The sequence below is a fragment of the Pseudorasbora parva genome, chromosome 9 (assembly GCF_024679245.1).
Source record: "Pseudorasbora parva isolate DD20220531a chromosome 9, ASM2467924v1, whole genome shotgun sequence".
Taxonomy (NCBI): Eukaryota; Metazoa; Chordata; class Actinopteri; order Cypriniformes; family Gobionidae; genus Pseudorasbora; species Pseudorasbora parva.
In genome coordinates this window covers 8,533,568-8,559,956 of record NC_090180.1, presented here as the reverse complement: position 1 = coordinate 8,559,956, position 26,389 = coordinate 8,533,568, and the positions used below count along the sequence as shown (strand labels likewise).

Genomic DNA, 26,389 nt, shown 5'->3' with positions numbered 1-26,389 from the left:
GAGGGTTATTTGGTTAAATGGGTTTCTGTAAGTTGCCCTCAATTAAACAAGTATTTAACATCCATGTCTCAATGTTCAGGCAGATTATTCAAAATAATGAATCATTCATTGCTGTTAAATCATGCTCAATACTCTGGGGTCTAAAATTGTTTCTCATTCCAAGACCAACAGCTTTGTAAATGTAGTTTTGCCGTCTTAATGATATTTCGGTTTAATGAATTATTTCATTTCCTGTAAGACAGTATGTGTTGTGGATATCAGATAATGTCATGAGTTATAGGTGCTTTATTGATATGGCCAATGCCTGTTATGGTCCAAGTGTTTAAAACTGGAACAATGACAATAAAAAAAAAAAAAAATGTTTGTTAATAGTTATGTATTGGTAATTCTTTGGTAATTATATTTTACTCTCTTGAAAGCAATGAAGTCTGACATAGTTACAAATGTTAATCATTTGGAAAACAAATCGTTTAGACTTGCCAAGGGACATGATGACGATACTGTCAGTGATCTTTTCCAGACAAAGAGTTTCTGTGAAAAAAAGAACTCAATCCCCCAGTTTCACTGACAAGGCTTAGCCTCATCTCAGACTAAGTTTTAAATGTTGTTTTAACTGAAAGCCACATGCACTGACATATCTTAAAATATGCCATTGAGTTTTTTCACAAGATGCACACCAGTAATGTTTTTATTTATAAAAAAAATGTATAGTGTGTTTATAAAAGCTACTTAAATGTCCTGTTGAACTAAGGTCTAATCATGGCTCAATCTAAACTCTGTTTATGAAACCAGGCCAGTAAAGTTCAAATATTTGCTCTGACATTATTGCCATTGTTTACTGCCAGTGTAAAGACTTCAAATTCTGTATCAAAATCATGATTGTGCAGTATTCAATAGATATCCTACATTTCAAAGGGACCCATATGGGTCTCCAAAAAACGTTCTAATATGTAAAGGCTGCCATCTGCAGGCTGAAATCTAGTTGGGGGTGGGGACGTAACATTGTCCCAGGCCCTGTGATGAGGGGCCCCTACTGTGGTCTGGTATGGTATAGTCTATTTATTGGGGGGCTGAAGAAGGGGAGGCCCACCCATTAAACTTTTTCTAAGGCACATCAATTGTAGTGACAGTGCTGAGTATAGTAGCACTACACAAAGTTGTTAAGTGAATGACTCTGATTCTGACCTAAGTAACAGGAAAGTAACGACCTGTAATATGGTGAATTCGTCCAGGTACATTAGGCCACTTTTTGTCTCAATGACAAAAAGTAGCTTACTTTCACCCAAGAAAGAAATCATAATTTGCTCACCCTTTTGCCCTTCCTAAACAAGAAAGTGTTTTTTTTATTTTTATTTTTAAACAAATGTCATAAAGAGTTTTTATCTGAGTTTTTGTGTTTTATGTTAACACAAAATATTTGTTTTAATAAAGTTGGTAACCAAATGGTTTTGGTGACCATCAACTTCCATTATATGGACAAAACACTAAGAGGTTTCTCAAAATATTTCCTTTTGTGTTCATATTTTCATATTTGGGTGAGCTAATTAATTCACACTAAGTCATGCATAGAATAATATTTAAAGGTGCTAGATGTGGCCCAAGCTAATAAATGAATTTGCTCAGTGTATTTTAGTTTTTTACTAGTCATGTTTATGTCTTAGATTTAATAACAGCTGATATGTTTAACCATGTATAAACATCCTTGATACTTCCAAGACTACTCCACTCCACCCAACGCTTTAATTTCTCCAGACAACATTAGTTTCTACAGTTATTAGCCTATTAAATATCTTAGCAATGCGCCATGTAAAACAGTTTTTCTCTTTGGCTGAACACTGAATGGATTCGTCCTTGTCGTTGCTGATAAATGGGTTCAAGCACAGTTCACTCTTCAACTTCATTTCTCATGGTGGCAACAGGGAAAAGTTTTCGCAAACTTTTTCGACCGCCTTTCCAGACTGACAGCTCTTCTGTCCAATCCCGCTGGCCAAGAACACGTGAAGTCCCGCCCACACCCGGTGCTCCAGGGTCGATTGACTAATCAGAAAGCGGCAATCCCCCCTCCGCCATTTTGTAAGGATATAAGAAATACTAGCAGGTCTACCTCTCGTCTACGACAACCTGTAGTTTTGTGTAGTGCCATGGACGGGTAAGTTGAAAACTCCTTCATTCCTCGTATGATAACCCTTACAAACGTTGTTTTTTCTTCGGATGTTTGATTCATTTTGGTGACTTAATACGTTATGCACGTTTAAAGTGTGTTAAATGACGTAAAGTGAAGTGGAAATGGTGATTTTTGACTCGCCTCTGCCGCTCTTAATGTCTCCCGTGCCGGAAGAGCCCAAAAGTTGAACCAAACTGACCAGCAACCTGTTGCAAGTGGTCTAGTTGAGACAGCTTCACGAAACCTAAGCGAACTTAAACTAAAATGTTTTTTTAACTTAGCTGGCCAGGCGAAAAGCTCAAATGGACCTTTGTAACGTACAGAAGCGACAGCAACCACTATTTGGCAACCAACGTGTCTCAGTTTCCGCATTGTTGTTGGGTGGCTAGCTAATTACCTGCTAGCCTGCTAAACCGATATTAGTCCAACTTTATTGTAGCTTCATTCGTCGTTTGTATGTTCGATTCACGTTAAATGGTTTTTTAACGTCGTTAAGGAAGTTTGATCCACGTATAATGGTCCAATTACAGTTACTGTTTTAGATAGTGACGCGTTGAAGATATCAGCTGCGTTTACACTGGCACAGAAATCAGATTTTTTTTTGTGTCACATCTCTCACATCAGTCGAATCAAACAACAACAAACTTCGATCTGATTTTTTCCCTCCGGCGTCCTTTCTGAGCCACCAAATGCGTTTTTTAATCCGATACATTTAACAAACTATATCCGATTACCCTTGGAATTCCAAGCCACAAAATTTTTTGATTAAACGTGGTAACGTTATTATGAAGCTTCTTGTATGAGCTCGAACTATTGAAGTAGACTTTTTATTTTATTTTATAAGAGATTGCATTATATGAATATCAACAGCATTGCCACGGAAAACTACACATTTTCAGCAAGGTGATAACCTGTCTGTTTTTGTAATTAAACTCTCAGCTTCACAGTGCAAAATAATCTTTTTTTGGCGTAAATTAATATATAGACCGATGTTGTCTAAAGATCAGATCTGCATTTAGACTTGGAGTGTAAACAACACAGCCTCTTTACTCAGAATGTTAAAATATGTAACGTTTTATTGTTAAAGTATAATAATAAAATAAAAAGTTTGGTACTGAAACCTTTACATGCATTATAAATTTGCACATTATATCATCATTCCGCAAGGGATATTCCTCCTTAATGTAAACTGTCATTTGTAATAATAATAATACATTTTATTTGTAAATCCCTTTTCATAGTTAAAAACAATCCCAAAGTGCTAGTTATTTGTACTTGCTATGTTCCAAACCTGTAAGACTTTATTTTATTCCATAATGGTAGAATAGTGATGGAGGTTTTGGGCAGAATTACTCCCTACAATGAGAATGGTGACCGAGACCTGTCATTTAGCCTAATCTTGTTTAGTGAGAGAGAAAATCTTACAGGTTTAAAACATTATCGTAAATGAATAACTGTGTTTTTGTCTTCTGCAGCCGGTTAGAGACTGATCTGTATCCTCTGGGATCCAGTTACGTCACTGAAATAGAGTAAGTTTTGCATCTTTGCGTTTTTGTAATCATGAACTGGTTTTACAGCATTACCACTTAAATCAACCCAAACTAAGCATTCAAGATGTGTTCTCGAAGTTTGGAACAGATTGATGTCTTTGATAGACACCAGTGGCTTAACAGGCCAGCTTTGTTTTACTGTTTGCTTTTATATCAGGTTGCATCCTAGTAGGTGTGCCTGATTTGCAACTTTTTTTTTTGTACAAATGCAGTTGGTAGTTCCTGCTGGGCCCGTTTTCTGTCTTATAACTAATGCTGATTATTTTATTTACATGTCATTTTTGTACAACTCAGAAGTTGCACTTTCTGTACACCTATTGTTCTAAAGCCCTCTTCGTACAGAATCTCTAAATTGTTAGAGGATGTCAAGTCACTGTATCCAACTGTATCTGGCAACAGGCCACTATCTGCGCTCACACTGGTAGTTGCTGCATTGTTACTGCTTATTTGCAAGAACTTGACCTCTTGATTAGACTTCATTCATTTTCAATGAGTTACAGATTTTGTTGGCAATGCTGCAAATACGTTTATGAAATGAAGAAAATTGTTGAAATGAAACCCTAATCTATTTTCTAAATGCATGGTATATATCTTTAATCCACACACATTTCTTTGTTCTTTTATTAAATAAGTAATAAACTTAAATATTCAGATGAAATGAGACCTCTTTCTGATGATCTTTTTCTAAATTTCTACAATTGTTTAGTCTGCTGATAAACTGTCCTTTTTTAAAAATTGACCAAGCTCACATTCTGTTTTGCCTCCATCCCATCAACAATAAATTAGTAGAACTAACCTTCTGCTTTACTTTTGTTTCTTCAATAATCCGTTTCACTTGGATGCATTTCACAATACAGAAGAAAAGTCTCCGATACCATTACTTAGCAAATATACTTGAATTGTTGCATGGACATATCAGTGTCTGAATTCTCATCAAATGTGATTGGGCATATGATTTCTATTTTTTTTTTTTTTTATAATTTCTAATGCTGCTTTTTTTCTTGTAGCAGTGTCCATGATATAACGGTTGGCACAAAGGTATGTATTCTTATGTATTTTTTTTTTCTTTTCCTTTAACTTTTTACACCAGTGACCATGTCGGACTTGCAAATGTGGAGTTTTTTTCCTTTTTGGTGGTTTTGGGTGTTCTTATAGGTTGTATGAACGTTCCTCCTTCCTTTTTTTTCTTTCTAAATTGCTGAGACTGAGGGAACCGCTCTAAATTGCTGAGTCTGAAAGTTTTGTCCCGTCTGCATCTGCTCGTGCAACTGTAATTATTTCGGTCAAAGGGCACCTGCTGGTTAAACAATCATTGTGATAAGTGACCCAAAGGTGAAAAAAGTAGCCTTGGCTCACATCTTGATGCAGTTAACAAATGGCCACCTGGAGGATTTAGTGTTTTGCTTCTAAAATAGTCACACCATACAGTTATTTCTTTACAATATTGCTCTCTTCACACTCATTTGGATGTGTTTGTACATATAGAATGCCTGCTGTTTCCCCTGATGCCTTTCACACATGTGAGGAGGAGTAGAGATCTAGTAAATGAAGTTGCAGTCCTGTCGGAGTCTGAGCACTAATTACTGGGCTGGAATGTTGTGCTTGCATTCCTGTCTCCCTGACCCCCTTATTTAACACAGACTGTGCTCTCACCCAGGAGGCTTTGCACTTTGTCAATGGATGTAAACATGTTGGCACCTGCAAGTCTTGAGCTCCCAGAGACCAATGTAGGAGTCATGGTTCTCGGCTCCTTTCTTTCCCAAGCAAGCATTCAAGCTGCAATGCCCCGCAGTTAAAAATAGAGGAAGGAAATGCTGGAGTTGGGTGGATGTCTCGCTCAAACAATGGATTGTTCAACCAGAGAAGGCTTCCTGTCATAACTGTTTTATAAAAGCGACGTGTTGAAACCTGACTCCTGCAGGTTTTAGCTTGGAGGAATGTGGCGTTGTCTTTTTTGTTGTTGTTGAGGAAATGCAGTGCCACATAAACTCTTTCTGTGCAAAGTTATTGACTGCGTTTTATTGCTGTAGGCTGCTGCTTGAGCCCTTGGGCTGTATTTAAGGTAAACTTTATCCGGGGTGTGGTAAAGTGCCCTTGAGGCTGTTTGTAGTAGACCATAGGAGGGAAAATCAGCCCGAGGACCAGGCGTTCAGCTTTGTTAACAATACTTGCTTTTGGGTTGGAACAGAACACGCATTGTGGTAATGGAGTGAAAAGGCTTTGGCTTATCCAGTACATGTGACCACTTCAGCAGAGACTTGCTATTTGAAGTGGTTTATTAAGAGAGTGATGCTGAATGATTTGCTCATTGCTCCATTGGCCAGCCAAGTGGCTCCAGCTTGGCCTTGAGTGAGAGACTTTTGTGTTAGTGTTATGGCAGGACACAGCTGCCTCTGTTTGCATTTCTCTTTCTTTGTTCTGCTTTTACCAGAAGTAAATACTGTAGTGATCTCTTCATTTTTTTTTATATACAAATGCAGAGAATAGTCAATTTTTATTATTCTTTTTGGAAATGTCCCAATTGCATTTTAATGGTTGTGTTAACAGATTATGGTTTGGCGCATGCTGATCTTTCATATGACTTTCTATAACACTGTCATATTCCAATCTGTGACCTTTGTCATTCATGCGCTGATGTAGCTGATTCACATCTTGTCAGTGTTTAGGGTCTTCTGGTTTGTGTCCTATTTTGCAAACCCTGTAAATGTGTCCTGCTTAATGAAACCCTTTTCCTTTCAGAGGGGATCTGACGAACTCTTTTCCTCCTGCATAGCTAACGGACCTTATATAATGAGCTCTGGGGCAGGTAGGCATTTATGGCCATTTATACACTACTGTTCAAAAGTTTGGGGTCAGTGCGGTTTTTATTTTTTTTAGAGACAAAAGATTATAAAAAGAATATCAATATTTTATTTGGACTTAAAAATAATAGAATTTGCACAAATATTAAACTACAGCTGTTTAACATTAGTAATAAAGAATGTTTCTTGAGCACCAAATCTGTTAATGAAATGCATCCAAATTCATCTGCATGCGTAGTAGGGATGTCGACGTGTGACAACATAGATGGGGGCTTTTCAAATCACTGATTTTAAGACTAAAGTAAAATGCGCACAGACGCTCCGGCATTCATTTCTGCTAATTCGGGGCAGGTTGCTTGAGTTGTGGTTTCATTAGCCTATTATTTATTATCATTATTATTAATGAAAAATGCAACAACACCGTACTATGAAAAACTCACTTAAATGGGTGCTTTTACACTTCGCTTTGAAACAAAATCTTCCGCGATCATCTTGTCTGTCATATCTTCGCGCTTATGGTTAATGAAATCTGACTCCTGCATTTGTGCTGAGAGACTCGTTCTGCTCAGGCTATGTTGAGCAGACATGTTCGTTTTTTTTATTGTATTGTCTGTTCTAGGGATGTTAACCTATGACCGTTTGACTGATGGTTGACCGTATCAACGTTAACCGATCAAAATTGTCGGTTAAAAAAAAAGTGATCTCTAAATTAGGCTATTATAGACAGTGGACTAAACGCTACTACAGTTAGCAATCTCATTCTAAAATCTTTTTGTGTGAAGTGAACAAATTCCTCACACTCAATTTTTCATGACTCGCCTGTTTGTACTTAATAAACCAATAAAAACATTTGCCGTGAGGTCACAGTGTTTGGGTTTGCAAAAAGTAAACATACTAAAACACTCGAGGTTAGAGCCAGGGCAGACGACAGTATGAAGTGTGCATTCTGCATAAGATGGGCTTACATTTGGAAATATATTATATCTACATTTCAGTGGTAACACATGAGGTGTTGATCATCATTTTTTTTTTTTTAATTTTCTTTATTATTGTTAGCACTACCTCAAACTAAAGCGCTGTCTCTTCGGAGCTGTCTTTTTCCTAAATGAGCCGAGGCAATGTTTCAAATGAGCTGCTAACGCTAGACAAATGCCTTTATTTTCAACGCTATCACCATGTACCCGAGCCATTTGTCCTCCGTTTACAAACAAGCTCCTCCGCGCCATGTTTGCGGGACTCCTCTTTCGCGCTGTAGGGGATTTAAAAAAAAAAAAATTAACATGAGTGGAAGGGAGGCGGCGGCGCCAGGACGGTCTGTGTGTGAGCGGGAGGCAGAGCGGCAGAGATCAAAGAAAGATGCGACAGAGTTGCGAAATTGCAGGCGCGGCTCGCGGCTTTTATTTCAAATAGCGCAGCATATTTTAAACAAATAGTTTAACCAGTTTCAACCGGCTAATGAGGCTCTGTGGTTGGTCAAGAAAATGTTTAGTTTTCGCCATCCGTAGTCTGTTCCCTAACTGAACTAAATTATTTTATTACTATAAAAATCAAAACGATTGTGGGGAAAGTGTCGAGGTGGGCAAGTGATGTAACCGGTGTTTCGCCTTAACACGGGCAACACCAACTATCGCAGCAAGCCTAATAGTACATTCGCGTAAGTTAAAATATACTATAGAGTAAATCTTGGATTTTTATAATGCTGCAAAATATATGAATGTCTAATCTGCTCTAATGCATCTATAGGGGCATGAAATTATGACGGTTTTTTTGTAAAGCTGTTTGTAATATTAAAAAGTGCTTCACAAATAAAATTGACTTGAATTATCTACATTTTTAAATGGCTTTTTTTTTTAGATGGAAGTATTTAACAATCTTGCTGTTCTAACTTTTATGCTCATCAAGGAGACATTTGTGTTTTAAAAAAAGAGACTTCCTTCAAAAAAACAATCTTGTTGACCTCAAACCTTTGAAAGCTTATGTACTTCTATTTGGATTAAGTATAAAATCAAATTCTGCATTCTGTTTTTCAGCAAATGGTAATGATAGCAAGAAGTTCAAAGGGGACATCAGAAGCCCTGGCATTCCGTCAAGAGTCATACATGTACGCAAACTGCCAAATGACATAAATGAAGCAGAAGTTATTTCTTTGGGGCTTCCCTTTGGCAAAGTGACTAACCTTTTGATGCTAAAAGGAAAGAACCAGGTAAAGACCCGCTGCCTTTCATTTCCCTCAAAATATGATTACCCTGCTTTGAATGTGCATCATTGTGCCTTGCCTTATTGTGTTATCTCCTCACAGGCCTTCCTGGAGATGAACACTGAGGAGTCAGCACAGACCATGGTCAGCTACTACTCCTCTGTCACCCCTGTCATCCGCAACCATCCAATCTTCATGCAGTATTCCAATCACAAGGAGCTGAAGACTGACAACTCACCTAACCAAGTTGTAAGTACAAATTGCATAACATTAGGCATTTAAACAGGGTCACTACTCAATGTAAATAACTATTTCAAGAATATAATGCATACTTGTACTCTGCACCCTTTCTTTCCTATAGAGAGCACAGGCAGCACTGCAGGCCGTGAATGCAGTCCAGACAGGAAGCATGTCTTTGAGCGCTGTTGATGGTGGAGGCATGGGGGGCCAGAGCCCTGTGCTGAGAGTTATTGTTGAAAACCTCTTCTACCCGGTTACTCTAGATGTCCTTCACCAGGTATTGACTATCCTTCAAACTAAATAGAAAAGTGTTTATAGTCTTTTAAAAAATGTATTATTATTATTATTATTGCATTGCTTATTATTACCCCACCCTCCCAGATCTTCTCAAAGTTTGGCACAGTTTTGAAGATCATAACATTTACCAAAAACAACCAGTTCCAAGCACTGGTCCAGTACTCAGACGGAATGACTGCACAGCATGCAAAGCTGGTGAGTGGCATAGTGGATCAATATATTCATGGATGAATGGGCAGCTAAATCCCTTCTGAACCCTGTAATCATTTGGCTTAACATTCAACAGTCTTTAGATGGACAAAACATCTACAATGCCTGCTGTACCCTTCGCATCAGTTTCTCTAAACTCACCAGCCTGAATGTTAAGTACAACAATGATAAGAGTAGAGACTACACTCGTCCTGACCTACCTACGGGAGACAGTCATCCCTCCCTTGATGCACAGACGATGGCTGCAGCCGCCTTGTGTAAAACTTAATCAACTTAATTTTTTTATTTATTGCCGGTAATGCATGGTATTTACCAAATACATAATCACAAACTTTTTTTTCTTTTTTTTCCAGCTGCTCCTGGTATCATCTCTGCATCACCATATGCTGGGTCTCATGGTTTCCCACCAACATTTACCATTCAGCAGGCAGCAGGTCAGTCATATCCCTCATCATAACTCTGTGGTTTGAGCTGGCACAGTTTCCCAGCGCAGCATCCATGCTTTGTAGTAATAGCTTGTGCTTCCCACAGGTCTGTCTCTGCAGGGCATGCCTGCCAGTGCTCTCGCGTCGCTCGGTATCCCTGGCGCTGCTGCGGCCGCCGCCGCTGCTGCTGGACGCCTGAGCTTTTCCAGTCTCACTGCAGGAGGAAACAGTGTCTTGTTAGTCAGCAACCTTAACCCTGAGGTTAGTGCCTTTTTGCATAGTTTAGATTAATCCTTTAGTTCATTAGCCTGTGGTTCATGTTTCAACAAGTCAGACTCCATTTCGGAAGATAACTGTAAAAATAGAGAAATGTTGAAAGGATAAATTGGATGGCATCTGGTAAAGAATTTCCCAAATGCGTCATATGTTTGTGTAGCCCTTCAAATCATGTACTAGACGTTTATGGCAGTTTGGAGGCTCATTTGACTACTGTACAAACATGCATGTCAACCGTTTCTTAATATTTGTTGACTCTTGTCTAAAGCCATCTTAAACATTTCATTTCTAGTATTCTTTTAGAGCTATGAATATATATAGTCTCTATCTTTCCTGTATTTCATTGTTAATCTTTTCTCCTTTCTTTTTTTATGCCTTAGTGTTCCTATAGTGAAAGCATTTAATTTAGCAAGTTCTCCTGACTGGAACACTACATTTTTTTCTTTGTGTATACTGACCTTGTTTTTTACTTCCTTTTTCTTGTTTCTCTCCCTCCCCATTCCCCTTCCCCCTTTTATTATTTTAATACTTTGACCTGGAATCTTTTGCCAACTGACTGCACCACTTTTTTTTTTTTTTTTTCCTTTTTTTTTTTTGTGTGTATTGTTTGAAACTCTACCTACCCAAACAAATTGATTCCCTACACACCAATACTGGCTATATAAACAATTTGTTTTTCTACTGTGCAACCAACCAACACGCAACAACATCCCCAACCCACAACCACTACATTGTCGGATGTCCTCCTTTTACTTCTACCCCCCCCTCCCCCTCCATCATGAACAATATCACCCACCTTCATGATCCTACCACCGTTTTTCGCCATTCCTGTGGAACTGCCTCGCTGTGGACATGTTCAACCTCCACTGTCCTGCCTCCGATCTTTTCCTGTCCCTTCCTCCCTACGCTGCCTTCCTCTGCTGTCTTAAGAGCGTTACGCCCCAATGCCTCTTTATTCTTTTCGGTATGTTATCATTGGCATCTCCTTTTTTATTACCTTTTTGTTTTTCATATTTTAACTTCATCTAAGATGTGTACTTTGGTTTGTATATGTGACGTGGTGTTTTAAAGGAAATGGCAATTAGCTGTAACTTTTTGGGCTCCTTCATTTGGCGAATGCTAAAACTATTGCCAATGGGTTAATTGTTAAATATAGTAGTAATATCAGTTGTGTAGGTTAGACTTGATGACTTGCTTTTACAACTCAATTTGAGAGCCCATTTTGTTGCTGCTTTTTGATTATTTTAAATGTCATACCCTCACAATGAGCCATATTGAATACTGCATTTAATAACTTTTAGGAAGTTGTTGTATGTTTAATCAACAGTTGCAAAAATCCCAGAGTCCTTAGCGAAATTACTTCACGCAGTATGTAGCTTTTGGAAAGAGTTACTCAAAGTAATTGCACATTTATGATTGTAGAAATATAGTCGGTTTGCACCACTAATGCATGCCTTACTTATAAATTGTCTTTAGTGTATAATTATATCATTGAAACGCATTCTGCGTGTTGGATTTAGGTAATGGCAATCAATTGTCATGTCCTTATGTAGTTCCCGTTATCTTTTTGTTAGGTGTGTATGGTGACGTCATGAGAGTGAAGATCCTGTTTAACAAGAAGGAAAATGCACTGGTGCAGATGTCTGATGGAACCCAAGCCCAGCTAGGTATTTATAACTGTCTTTAACCTTTTAGCAATTCTCCCAAGAAGCAACACCAACCTCTCTTGCCCTTTTTAGCCATGAGCCACTTGAACGGCCAGAAACTGTATGGTAAGGCTTTGCGAGTCACACTATCCAAACACACCACGGTACAGCTGCCACGTGAAGGCCATGAGGATCAGGGGCTCACCAAGGATTACAGCAACTCTCCTCTTCACCGCTTCAAAAAGCCAGGCTCCAAGAACTACTCCAACATCTTCCCTCCTTCCTCTACTCTCCATCTCTCCAACATCCCGTGAGTCCACCAAACTAACACCAATATGTTTGGCTTCTTTAGTACTGCTTAATCAATGTTAATTTCTTCTCTTCTCAGTCCTGCTGTCACTGAGGATGATCTCAGGGGCTTGTTTCTAAGTTCAGGAGCTGTGGTTAAGGCCTTCAAGTTTTTCCAGTAAGACCTTTTTACTGATTTGATTTCTACAGATTGTCACAACATTTCCTGGAAGTCTTAAAATATTGTTAATCCTTTCAGGAAAGACCGTAAAATGGCACTCATCCAATTGGGCTCTGTGGACGAAGCAATCGAGTCCCTGATCAAATTTCACAATCACGACCTGGGAGAGAATCATCACCTCAGAGTGTCCTTCTCCAAGTCCACCATCTGATGGAGGTCGTTTTGTTTTAAAGAGGTTAAAAGGACTGTCACTTTAGACCAAACTTTAAGCCTTCCACAATTTATATCACTGTGGACAAATGTGTTCCACAACACACACTTCATCATTCCTTTAATTATATCTATATTCACATGTATGTCTATTTGTAATTCCACTTTAAACCAGTAGACCAGAGAAACTCTTCAACCCAATGTGATTTGGGTTTTAATAGTGCGTTGTCTCAGACGGTTTGTTTCATGATTTAGTTCATCGGTTTTGGATCATAGATGCTGCATGGTTTACACTTGTGCCTCTGCGGAAAGCCGCACCCTTTCAGGTTGCACACGCAAAGCCTTGTTTTGTTTGTTGAACATGTAATTAATCTTTTCGAGCATACTCCCCTATCTGCCTTCCCAAAAAACAACTGTGCCTTACATGGTGCTTAAAGTATATCTTCTTAATGGCCTTAGTAATATTCTGACGTTTTTGGCTTCTTTGCAGGAACTGTTAACCTCAAAAAGAGAAAAACCTGCCTTCTGTTTCCTGGTGGCCCCTGTTTAAATTTAATTAGTGAAAACACAATGTTTTCCTGTAAAAGGCAGCAATTACTTTATTAACAGGCTTTGTTTTTGTACCTGACTGTCACAGCTTATTTTGCATATAGTTGATCTGTTCCTTATATACCGTATGTAAGATATTCTATAATCTGTAGTTTCATTCCTTTTTATTTTATTTTAGTCACGCACATATTTCTATACTGTCAGCTATTTGGGCATTGGCCCTCTGTGTTCTCTGTGCCTAGACTGTTGTATTCTCAGTTTAGTTGGGGGAACAGTTTATAATTTCCCCATTTTACCCCATTGCCTTGCTTCTCTTGTGGGTTTTGTCAATCATGAAACCGCTTGGAACCAAACCAGAGCTCACCGATTTCTACATTTGATTTACGCTGCGTGAGGCAAAATAAGTCAGATTGTTTCTGTTTAATAGTTCACATGTGTTTTAATGAACATGTAAATTTGGACCTTCAGAAGCTTACGTTTTGAACTTTGTTCAAGATTTAAGCATTAGAGTCTTAAGTTCCTATGTGACGTGTGTGTGAACCGAGACACCTGTGACATGACTTCGGACTGTTTTTGGCACTTCTGTGTCGGGTGGGGGGAAAATGTAAAGGCCACGGCCTTTCCGACATTCATTTTATGTTTGTGGCAAGTTGATGCTCAGACATTCCCTTTTACCTTTGTACTATGGGGGAAATCTTTCCATTTCAGTTTTTATTTTTTTATTTTAAGCCTTTGCAATTTAGCAGAACATCTGTTTGGGTGGGTATTTTTGTTTAGTTTAGTTTCTTCCTGAAGAGTAGCATGATGGACCAAAGCATCTTCCCTGTACTGCCAGGCAGTTTTTGATATTTCTTATTGAAGTGTATCTTACTGTGCAGCAATATCTGTTTTATCAACAGCTTTGATTTCAGTAGGCAGAGGCAAGAAGTTTAGAGGCCTTATCTTTATATGATTGCCTTTTGTTTACAAGAAGCAATGGGAGACCTTGAAAAGAAAATACAAATTAGACAAAACATTGTGGGCTTTTTAAAGCATGGATCAAATCATTACTTCTGTTTTCAGAGAACAGAACCAAACGAAAGTCTTAGTAGCAGCAGAGTCATTTCTATTACGTTATATAGATACTATTTTCTATTGCGTATAGTTGTACTTGTTTTTCTCACTATGGATGTAATGTTGAGAAGCAGAGTGGGTGAGGGCTACTGTGTGTATATATATATTTTTTGTTTTGTACAAGTAATTGAAAATCAGCATCATTTGTCAAACATGTATATTTTGATATGGTAATAGCAGACATTCAGCTCATTATAGAGCTTTCCTTTTTTATTACACACTATTAAAGAGATTCCAACACGTGTCTGAACATGTACTTGCCCTCTTGAAAGCATAACCTTCTTTTGATATAGATGCCCATACTTTTCTGTCTTCAATAAATCTTTCTTTTTCTTGCTTTCATCTTTTTGTCTTTTTTAATTTCTGAAATTAAACATCTTGATCTTTTCACTTTCTACATCTGTTTGCTCTGTGAAGTCGTAGTTAACTATCTCTTTTCAGCCTTCCTATGTTTGGGAGACCTTTTAATGACTGACTGGTTTCACTAACTTGTTTCTTTCCATCTGTTTTGCAGTTAGAGGGTATAGAATGATAAATAAATGTATGAAACTATTTTATTTCTTGGAGCTGCTTTATGTGGCTCAATTAAACCATATTTTTTTTTTTTAGGATTTTAATATTGAAAAGGGAGTTATGTGAGAGAGCTGAAGATACAATCGGCCATCTAGAATGAAATAAGACAAAGAAATTTCCTGCATAAGCTGTTTCGCTACCATTGTCGCCAGAAATTGTCTTGGTATATATTTTGTTAGAATATTAATACAGATTCATATTTGGATCGCCTCAAAAGCTAGGTCTGTATGTGTGGGCTATCTTATCTATACAGTATGTATGAAAATAAGAGTGACAAACATTAATTTACATTTGATATACAGTGTGTAAAAATGTGAGGACTTAGCCTCATTTTAAAACTTTTGTACACTGGATGTCTCATGAATTAGTTATATTCTGCGCCTCATACAGCAGGTGGCGCACTAGCTTAAGAGTCAAAAGTGGGTCATTCCTACATTTTGGTGCGGAAAATATTCTTTTTATTTTTTTTATAAATGAAAATATGGCATTTTGTTTAGAAGTCATATAGGTCAAGCTCAATTATTTATAAATTGTAGATTTGGAGGGTTATGGCATTTATTTTATTTTACCTTTTTTGTAATGTTCACATGATTACACTCAGGGGTTGTTTTCTGATAAAATAGTGTCTCTCACTTTTTTCCCCCATACAGAATTTAATGTTCTTCTCTACAAATCTTTTTTCTTGCCAATCTGCCTATCTCTCCCCCATCTCTTTCCCATTTTCTAAAAGTATTGGCTCCTTTTCTCAGAGTCAGAATCCTTGGTACGTCTCTACTGCACATCTCTGCAATCAAGAAGATATACATAAAATATGCAAATGTATTTCATACCCAAATAAATAAATTCTGATCTAAAATTCAGATGTCCACCCTGCTTCACTGAGGCATCAGGACTATAAACAGACTGGGCATTGAGTGAGCAAAATTTTTAGTTAACCTTTAGATTCCATTTACATTTAAAAAAAAAAAAAAACCTTTACTAGGAACTCAGAAGTCACAGAATCATAGGAGTGTTAGTATGTTCATAGAATTTAGGGCAATAGGCAAACCATTTTTCATGCTTCAGAGGATTGCTTTATTGGATCAGGTGAAGCAGTTCCATTAAAGATGAGGCAATGCTTAGAAAGTTAGCCTAGCTAATAATCATAGGCTATACTGGTAACCAGACTCTGCTTTTCAGATATTTAAATTAATTTGCCTTGCAATTGCTATTTGCTGCTTGAAGTTTCAGTAAATTACTAGGGTAGGCTATAAGCAAGGGAAATGTAGCTCATTGAATCTTTTGAGGCATTTCAAATAGAATACAGCCTACTTCTACCAGCAAACTTTCAAGGGTGCTGAAAAGAGATGTAGGCTACAACATAAGTTGGCATTTCTTAAGTAGCCTAGTTTTTAATTGAAGGATCATATTAATCTATTTAGCCTGCAGCCTGCAGGCATATAGTTTTTAGTAACAAGTGGTAAATCTTGCAACTTTTAGGGGGCAATAATTGATTACTACTGTAATGAGACGGAAAGTATTTGATAAAAGGGCCTCTAAACTGTTTATAGACGCATATGAGCATTGCAATCTTGAGATGACAAATAGGCGAAATGGCAGAGGTGAGTTTGAAGAGAGCTCGTCCAGGCCCCGCCCCCTCCTGAAGGTACACTGATGATAACTGTCGCACACGAATCAGATTCAGGGTGAACCGATGAATTATGAAGAAGTGCGCGAGTCAAATGCATTTGGCAGCTTGCACGATTTAGTTGATCGGAACTAACGTATAGGCCTATCAGATCCGAAAAGCTGATGCAAAGTGTGAGCAAAGGCGAAGATAAGCCAGAATGGGGCAAATTGCCTTTGTTCCTCCAGGACAGAGAGGACTCGTGCAAACGGCTTGAGATGTGCGTAGGATCTCTGCTTTTCAACTGGAGCGAGCTAGAAACAACACGATTCCGCAAACAACTAACACATAAGTTGTGCGAATAAGATGGAGCACTGAAGAAACGCGAAGCAGAAAGGCGTGCGTTACAGACGGGGATGTGTTTCATGTGTGCTTCTCGTGTAGACCACATGGGGTAGAGGTATCTGGAAGTTGCAGCGCTGCAAACGGGGAGCATCACTGTAAGAGGCTCGAGAGAGACGCACATTACTGTCCCGCGTTCAGATGATGGACGGATTTCTGACAGAACGATAGAAAATGACCGTGGGCCACATTGGAGTCCTCTCGCAGTATAAGAACCTACTGTAATGGATTTTCCCATAAAAAAGCATCAACTGTGTGCCGTTTATGAAGTGAGCTACAGAAAGTGATGCTGCTGCTCTTTCTGTCTGAAGGAATGAAAATCGCTCTGGATTACCAGCCTAGTTATGATGTTCAAAACTGCGTACATACATTCACTCAAGCAAGCGGGTATTTGAAAATTTGTGTGAAATAAGCGATCGAGAATCTTCGGTTGGAGGTGAAGACTGGTATAACAACTCAAATGGAGTTGCCACTGGTGGTTTTTACGGTAGTGTGTTGGGTCTCCGTATGGTCGGACGACAGGATCATCTCAGACAGACATGCGGTCTACTGGAACAGTTCAAACTCCAGGTGAGTGTACGGCTTGCTATGGCAAGCTTTGTTAACATTTAGTCCTATAGTGTAGCATTTCCTTTACGTTAAGAGTTAGTATTTATTCACTTGCTTTTTATTTTACCATTGAATTCAAATCGGTATGTTTTTATACCTAGTCATTTTCGATTATTTCTTACTGATAGCCTACCTGTTTTTCTTTTAGCCTATTAGAGTAAAACATTTAAATATTTGAGGCAATATCTATCTCACATTGTTATAGTCACATTTTCTCACCAGCTATAATTTGCATTGTTATTCATATGTGATAACTAGTCAGAGTAGGCTGTCTGGCTAAAAAGGTTAAAACGGTAGGCTAACACTTTAGTATGGGAAGCATTCGCTATTAACTATGACTTTTGCCTTAAACTCCCAATGTACTGCTTATTACAATAGCTAGTAAGGTAGTTTTTTGTAGTGTGTATGTTTAGGTATTGAGTAGGATTAAGGGATGTAGAATAAGGTCATGCAGAATTAGGCATTAATATGTGCTTTAAAAGTACTAATAAACAGCCAATTTCCTAGTAATATGCATGCTAATAAGCAAGAATTGGACCCTAAATGAAAGTTTTACTGTTAAATCATACTAGCAAGTATTACAAAAAAGTAATGTAATGCATGTTATCATGAAAACTACTACAGTACACAAATACAAATTGTTGCCTAACCAGTAGAATAAGTAGCTAACTAAACAAGTTCTAGTACCTTTAAAAAAAACTGGAGGGCCAGCAATAATTGGAATACTCACTAATTGACATTGAATACCCTAGTTGATTTGATCCTATCCAATGGCACACCTTGCAATTAATTACTAGTAATATTGGGATAGTGACTAGTAGCAAATGACCACTAAGATCTGATAAATAAGCTTTAACAACTAATTGATTTGGTTCTAGTCATTACTGGTCATTAAAATAAGTACAACTTAGTTTTAAAGGTCCCATGGCGTGACATTTTCATTTTATGAGGTTTTTCAACATTAATATGAGTTCCCCTAGCCTGATTTTGTCCCCAAGTGGCTAGAAATTTTGATCGGTGTAAAACGAGTTCTGGCTGTCTTTCTCTGCCTTTGAGAAAATAAGAGCTCAGGTGAGCGATCTTGAATTTTCCTGTTATGACGTCATACCTGGAATGGTTACCTCTCTTTCCTCCGCCCATGCAAGCGCTATATTTGTCTGTCCTCGATAGCTCATGGCTTGTGAACAAGCAAAGCATGGCAGTTGCTCAGTTTTTGGATGTACAGATGAAAACAGAAGTCTTTTTTTCAGTTCCATCATCTGAGTCTCAGAAGAATCAGTGGGTAAATTCATTTTTCTCTGGAAATGTTCTGATCTGTGATTTCTGATATGTAACTAGTCATTCAAGTTCACACAGACTTTCTTTCTAAATCATTTAGTGCTGTTTATGCATCAGTCGATCAAGCCAGTGACTAAACTAACAACTTCACATTGTTTCTGTTATTAGCATGAAACAAATCTGTTATTTAAATTATTACCGAGAGCGATCAAAGAACACTCTCTTTATAATGTCTGAAGCTGTCAATCACACCTCGTGAGTGTATCTGCACACTTGTCCAAACTGCCGTTATAATGAATAAAGCTATTATGCCCAACAGAAGCTCTTACTGTTTTCATATTGATGCCGTGTTTGCTGTTAATTGTTGTCAAAGCATTTTGTAAGAGAAATAGTGTTGCAATGACGAGATCACTGCATTCATGCGATCAACAGACTGCCTGTGTAGGCTACTCAATGCTCAGAGGAAGAAGAATACAGGGTCGGCATGACTGGGACTTGTGTTTATCTCTCGGACACAAACAAAATAAACTTGCACTCACAGCGCTCTCAACAACTTGGTAGAATATTACTTTCTCAGCAATTTTTATCGTCTCCCTGGTCCACAAGTGCTCACAGTCCGCCTCTCTGGTTGGCAGCGCTTGCATGGAGAGGAGACCTTGCTAAATCACGCCCCCTCCACCACATATGGTAATCTAATGCTCATTTCAAATGCAAAGATGTCAGTCAATCACAACAGTGGACGTTTTCACTGAAGTCTCGCAGCAGACACACCTCTTAAAACAAAGCATTCAATCAGAGGGCTAATATCAGAAAAGAAAAATACATTTTATTTCTTAATTATGACATTCTATGATGTAAAAATCAGAAAACAGAAACATTATAAAATAATAACAAAATCCATGTTAAAATGGCTTGCCATGCTCTGTCCCCTGTTCCCCCCCCCCCCCCCCCCCCCCGGCCATGAATCATTACTGCTTTAAGGCACAGATGACTGAGATGGGCTTTTCTTTTGTTTGAAAAGTATTCCTTTCATCAATTACAAAGTTAAATTTACCAAGTAAGTTACATTTCTGTGTGTATTGTAGAATTTGCATCATCCGTAAAATATTTGTGACTAAGTATGAGTTTAACATGGCTTATCCTCTTAGAAAATTACTCAGTGTTGAAGAAAAAAGCAAGTAGGGATCATATATCTGCCAGGATTTGTTCACTACTGTTCATGCTGTCATTTTGTCATTTTCAAAATGAATAACAACAGAATAGCAAAACTGGTTAAATCTATATGATGTGGAGATGCCAAATGTAGTGAATTTCATGGTATTTATAGTCTGAACGAGCTGAATCAAAAAGTGCCCGATATTGTCATGTTGTAGGCTATTTTTGTCAATCAAGTGAGCAGCAACCCCAGACGCTTTCACAGGTTTGACAGGTTTTGAAATCATAAGTTTCATGTGAAGTTCCTTGACATTGCTCATTCCTCTTTATTTCAAGGGTATCTGTGAGCAGGGTTCTCTTGCTGGCTTGGAGGGTTTGCTCTAGGGATGTCAGCCTAATGGCTTTTGACATGCAGCTCCTCAGGTAGAGTTTGGCTAGATAAATAAACACGGCGAAGGTGCTCTCACGGCTGAATTAACAAAGTTAAGAGTGGCTGTCTTGCAGTACATCAGTAGTCTGCCGAGGTTTAAAATATTAAAGAGGCTCAGAGGAAGATTTCTTCTCGAGCTGGGTGCATGCTCTTCCACCTCAGTGAAATGTAGGGCTGGATTTGAATGTTTTGCATTGAATAAGCCACCCTGATGCATTCAATCTTCATTAATCCTTATTTAGCAGGATACGTTACCTTTTTCTACTCTTAAGACGATAAATATGCACTGTTAGAATCCATTTCCCCTGTTTATGATTTAGCTTGAATCGGCTTTGCTAACATTACGCTCTTAAAAATAAAGTATTTTGCAACCAAAATTTTGCACTTTTAGCTTTCTCTCCTTGGTGTGAAGGACTTTTATTTTATTTTTTTTTAAAAGTTTATAAAAGTAAAAAGCATATTGTTTTTTAGTATAAAGAGCTTTTGTGGAATGGAAATGTTCCATGGATATGAAAGGTTATTCATGGATGCCATTAAAAGCTTTTTTTCATATGCTATAATAGATTTCAGAACTGAAAGAAAAAGGCATTTCTTAGATGTGAATAGCCTGTAACCCTGTTGGTGCTCACAAAGAACATGTATTTCTCTTATTTTCCAGCTACACTATCAAAAAGGGCCGCATTTGCGCCCCACCAAGAGATTGTACGAGAAACAATCCCCCCAAAAAAAGAGATCTCAGGGGTCAGCTTTACTTTTTCTACCATCCTGACCTCCCTTCTAGTCCTCTTGCAGTATTGTAGTCACAATCGAGGTGGGCCTTTTGCAGGGCAATTCACCTTGAGCATTAAAAGCTTGCCATGAATCATATTTTCCCTCTCTTAAGCTCCCTGTCAGGGGTTTTCTATTGAAGCCCACACTGAAAAGAAGATGGACATCCCCTCAATGCCAATATGGTTGGCCTCTTGGGGGTCCAAATAAAAAAAGGGAAGATGCCCAGCTCTGTAACCCAAGAGGATGGACTAATCTAATCCTGTGGTTTATCCTTCAAAAGGCCCTCTCTTCTTGAAAGCTTTGAGGTTCTTAACAGAAGTCCCGGCTCATAGCCCCTCGCTCAAGTTTTGCTGCGGTTGGCTGGGGACAGCATCTCAGTGCTGGATGTTGTCTCTGCCTTCGCAAAGGAAAGAAGAAGAAAAAAAAAACAAGTGGAGCTGAGGAATCCAGTGCTCACAGTGATTCATAGATGGCTGCTGTCATTATTCCCTTGACAGCTCACACTGCTTTTTTTCTGAGACACTCTGCGGCTGCCTTTTGGGGCCTGCAGTAGTGCTTTCTGTTGAAGTCCTGGCACAGCAAAGCAACTGAGGGTTATTTGCATGCAGGTTCATCGCTAAATTGTTACCATTATGGAAACAATGAATATGTGAAAAGGTCTTTATGGCAACCACGGATAGCCCTGGCTCTGAGAAAGACTATGAATATATTAAAGTGTATTGCCCGTGCAACATACAATGTGTAGATGAGTCCAGTTTGCAAGTCATTATATGGGCTTATTGTTATTCGTGATTGAATTTAATTAAACATAACCTCTCGTCTGATTGTTTGCTGTTAGATGGAGTTGCACAACCATGTCTAATGATTTTGACGATCCACAGCTGTGTTGATGATGTAACGGCTTTGAAATACCCGTCTTTGAGCTATCCACATTGGGGAGAATCTCAAGCTCTCCGGCTCAGACGGCTCAGATGTATACGATACCCTTCAGTTGGGCTGTCATTTACATTTACATTTACATCGTTCTTAGGTGGAAATATTTTTTTTAAATGAAACTCGTTTGTATCTTCATTCTCATTTGTCCTTATACGCTGAGATTACACTCGGATACTCAGTCAGAAGTGCGTCAAATTTCCTCTCATCAGACAAAGCAGGTAGATCTCAAGTAGCTGTTCGCACAGAAACGAGGTCTCATGCTCATGTTCTGATTTTTTTTTTTTCATTAATGTCTATCTCAAGTTCACAACCTTTGTGGCTAAAAATGTATTTTCAAGATGTTTTCACCCAGCTGCTCTCTGCAGAGACTGAGCAGATGAATTACGTTTTAAAAACACAGCACAATCCTGTCAGGAAACGGGGCGTCTTTTGAAAACGGGAATGGTTGTTAAGTATTTGTAGTTTAGTGTTTTTCTTTCTCTCTCTCAGTTTGAACGTCTCTATCTGATTTTACTGCACTCACCAGGTGCTTCGCCAGTGAGTCATTGTCATATGGGAATATGTCTTGAAATATGTAGGTTCACTGGTTAAAGATTCATCCCCTTTGGTTTTATCATTTGGATGCAGCACATCAGAGTGCTCCGTTCTGTTTTTAGTTTTAGCCCTGATTATTCTGTCATTTTCATCCAATTAATTTAATATGAGCATTGATATTTATATTTGCATGATAAAAGTGTTCTAGTGCTTAAGTTTTCAAGTTCTTTTAGACCCACCTAATTAAATCTCAGTATCTGTTGTGTATTAATGTAGTTTTGTGCTTTTCCCAAGGCTTAAACAGTTCAGCGAGTGGAGCAACTGTGCATGTTTATCTGAGGAAAACAGAATAAATCATGTACTTTGAGATAGACATGGTCTAAATCATACTATTACATAAAAGTGATGCTCTTAAATGTTTAAAAATAGCACAAGGTGCAGTTTTAACCCTGGGGCTACAGTAAGACCTGTGGCAAACCACTGCATTAATGTGTGTTTTTCCACTTTCTACAAGCATTCTGGGGGGGAAAAGACTGTCCTTTTTCCAGTAAACTTTCATAAATCTTTCTCTTTAAATACACAGCTAGGGTTGTGGATGTTGCTTTTGCTGTATGTCTTGCTTTCAGTGCTTGCACAGTATGCTGTGTCTGTCTTGGGGATACAACTCAAGGAATTTTTCAAGCTGTCGGAGCACTTGCAGCACTGTGGAACAGAAGCTCTGCATTGTTTTAGGCTGTGCAGTTTCAGACCTGACACATGCTTGTTCAGCAGTCATTGAATAGACCAACTGGATGTGAAATGTGGAAATCAGATTGTAGGATTCTTGTGCTGATGGAATGAGATTTCTTTCTTTTGTGATTTAATTTTTTGTTAATTATCACTTCTCTTAGGCAGCTTTTACACCTCAGAGCACAAAAGCTAAAAAGGCAATGTACAAAACAAAAAGGTGCATTTCCTCAGTTTGTGCTGTACAAAGGATGCATGAATGCATTTGCACAGGAATCTGCAACAGCGGGATAATAATATTATAAAATATTGTTTTTCAAGTATTGAATTGTTAATGTAGAAACATGATTGGAAAAATATTAAATGAAATAAATTATACTCTTTCGTGCAATGACAAGTGGTGTAGTTTTAGGTATGATGTATCACTGATATGTAGGGTTGGGTATCTATCATTTAGCGATTCTGATTTAAATTCTGTGTCGATTCTGATTCTTAACGATTTCTTAGTTTTGATTCTAATAAGGTAAAAAAACACTTAGTTATTCTTACCATCAATATAAATCAACAGGGAACTTTGCAGGGAACTTTGAACTTATAACTAAATATTATACATTTCAAGCATTATCAAAAACAAGTAAACATGTAATTTAATAAGAACAAATACATATAACAATAAATACAATAACACAAATAAATACAATGGGGAAAAAAAGTTTGACATTTTGAATTTCACTATTTGATATTGATAGTGCTTACATGTAATTTTTTTAAAAATTTTATTTTAATGCCATATTTTGATATTAGTATTTACATGTTATGAAAAAGGCCCACTTGTTTTTGAATCAATGCCATATGTGACTCTGGACCACAAAACCAGTCATAAGGGTGTAAAAAAAAATTGAGATTCATACATCATCTGAAAGCTGATAAATAAGCTTTCCGTTGATGTATGGTTTGTTAGGATTTGACAATATTTGGCTGATATACAACTATTGAAAATCTGGAATCAGAGGGTGCAAAAAAATCTAAATATTGAGATTTTTTTTTTGCATATTTATGGTTGGATATTTACAAAATATCTTCATGGAACATGATCTTTACTTAATATTTAATGCTTTTGGCATAAAAGAAAATGTTGGCTATTGCCACAAATATACCTGTGCCACTTAAGTTCTGACTAGTTTGTGGTCCAAGGTCACATATAAGCTTGCATGATCTACTGCATTTTGTAAAACTACCTGCAACATGCAGTGGTTTGGGTGTAATTGAAATGAGATGAGTAGAACATTTTGGAAAATGTAGTTCATGAACTGTTTGTAACAAACCATGAAAGGTTTATGAAAGAAACGTGAGGGTGAAAAGAGGATGACAAAACAACAGGCTAAGATAAGCATGCTATGGCTAGAAACACAGGAGTAGGCATGTGACGATATCACACTTTTATGTTGCGATTAATTGCTAAAGCTTTTATCGTCGTATACGTTATTATCACGATATTGAAATAAGTTGCAAAAAAAGTGTTGTCATACTATAACAGGTTTAATAACTGTCTTATAACGAAAAGAACAGAACATTTAAATACTATATGAAAAAGAAGGTAACAATGTTACTTTGTATTATAACCAATAAAATAAGTATTTTTATTGTTACTATTGCTGTCTGTGAGACTTTACTTATAACTACAAATTGAGCCTAAAAAAACACTTCTATGTAATTCCAAATGTAAAATAACTACAATTTATAAATAAAATGTGCATTACAAATATAGTTACAAAAGTGATTTAGTCAAGATCAGTGAGTAGATTTTCTCTTTGTCTTTTGTTGTCTGATTAACGTTAATTACACAGACGGCAGCAGGATTATTAGGCTGCTGTCACTTTAAGAACGAATGCATGGATCCAATAAAGTTTTGCACATACGTTTTCTTTCTCAACTGTATACGTTGACTTAAGACAAACCAGACTGTGTTTACAAGGATATTTGATCGTTTTCCGTGTATTTGTCTGTTCAAGTGCAAGAAGACGCAAAAGAGAAGAGGCGGCTTTCTGTGCGCGCTTTGGATGCAAGTGCAGCAAAGAAAACAGCGCAAGTCTTCTTGCGCTTGAATGGTTTAAAATAACATTAAAATGCACACAAAGAAATCGATAAGAGGAATTTAATAAATTTTATAGCAAGAATCCTAGTCGTCGCTTTACAGTAGTGAATAACCCATTTCTAGGGACAAACAGCATATGAAAAATAGCGGAGGACACAGAGTCAGCTGCTGTGGAAAGGTACATGATCCATGTTGTCTAAAACATGAGAATGCTTTATATTTATAAGCACTTCAAACAAAGGATAAGCATTTGATGCATCTTGCCCTGTCGTGCTTTGACAGATGTGTGTGTGTGTGCTGTTTAATGCCTCTGACACGTGTTTTCCTCAGTGCATAACTTTTTACGGTTATATTCTAATCTGTAAATCTTAGAAAGTCCCGCGAGTATTTCCATTTAACATATTCTGACAACAAGCATCTTGTTAAACTTCAGCGTTCAATCAACGAGCACCGGTGGGCACGTTCACGCCAAACAGACAGAGCACAGTAGAATAGGAGTGCAATAATTCTGACTAAAATAGGCTACACATTTTGCATTTTTGTTAGAAAATAAGTGTAGGTTTAAAAATATATGTGACACAAGTAATCGTATTTATGAGAGCAGTAAGGCACTGTTAGAAAAGTAATATATTCAGAGATGAGTGTATGTGTGTTCTTCATACCTCATACAAGTTAAAAATTTGTGCTTTTGTTTATCATTTTTAATTTAATTGTTTTAATTTCTGCTTTAAAATAATAAGCAATCAGTTAATTTTAGGTTTAGAAGGTAATGTTTATATTCTTTTTTGCATATAATGTACAGCGTAGCCTACATATACACACGACATACTGATCGGTTATCAAAATAATTGTTAGTTGCAGTCCTAAAAGCATTACAATATACATAATTTGTTCCTCCAATCTAATACTTTCCCCTATCATCTTGTCAGTATAAGGCCCCATAGGGTCTTGTAGGTTTGACATCAGATGCACCTTCTTTATGACTCTTATGGTGCTTTTTTATTATTTCATTATATGCAAAAGCAGCAAGGATTTTCTTCAAAAATTCATGGTATGGAGAAAGTCATGCAGGATCGGAAGAACGACATAATGAGCATTTCGGCTGTAAGCTGAACAGTCTCTGTCTC

The 26,389-nt window shown here is 37.6% G+C and overlaps 2 protein-coding genes across 4 annotated transcripts in view; both read left to right on the top strand.

The window, feature by feature from the left end:
• Nucleotides 1-2,063: 2,063 nt before the first annotated feature.
• ptbp1a (polypyrimidine tract binding protein 1a) lies at nucleotides 2,064-12,985 on the top strand. Of its 2 annotated transcripts, none has more exons than XM_067453721.1 (16): nucleotides 2,064-2,149; nucleotides 3,640-3,693; nucleotides 4,722-4,752; nucleotides 6,454-6,520; nucleotides 8,546-8,718; nucleotides 8,815-8,961; nucleotides 9,074-9,229; nucleotides 9,334-9,444; nucleotides 9,536-9,716; nucleotides 9,813-9,893; nucleotides 9,991-10,145; nucleotides 11,091-11,124; nucleotides 11,735-11,827; nucleotides 11,900-12,116; nucleotides 12,195-12,272; nucleotides 12,354-12,985. In XM_067453721.1, the coding sequence occupies exons 1-16, from the start codon at nucleotides 2,142-2,144 to the stop codon at nucleotides 12,484-12,486; spliced, it is 1,719 nt and encodes a 572-aa protein (XP_067309822.1). In that variant the 5' UTR covers nucleotides 2,064-2,141; the 3' UTR covers nucleotides 12,487-12,985. The 2 variants fall into 2 exon arrangements, with proteins under 2 accessions (XP_067309822.1, XP_067309823.1); XM_067453722.1 differs by having other exon boundaries at nucleotides 2,110-2,149; nucleotides 4,725-4,752.
• Nucleotides 12,986-16,356: 3,371 nt separating this feature from the next.
• efna2a (ephrin-A2a) overlaps nucleotides 16,357-26,389 on the top strand; it is a 78,808-nt gene continuing 68,775 nt past the window's right edge. Inside the window, exon 1 of one of the 2 annotated variants that reach the window (XM_067453719.1) lies at nucleotides 16,357-17,298. In XM_067453719.1, the coding sequence (XP_067309820.1) occupies nucleotides 17,189-17,298 (110 nt within the window). In that variant the 5' untranslated portion in view covers nucleotides 16,357-17,188. The remainder of the gene's footprint in view (nucleotides 17,299-26,389) is intronic. The other variant, XM_067453720.1, reaches the window with a different exon arrangement.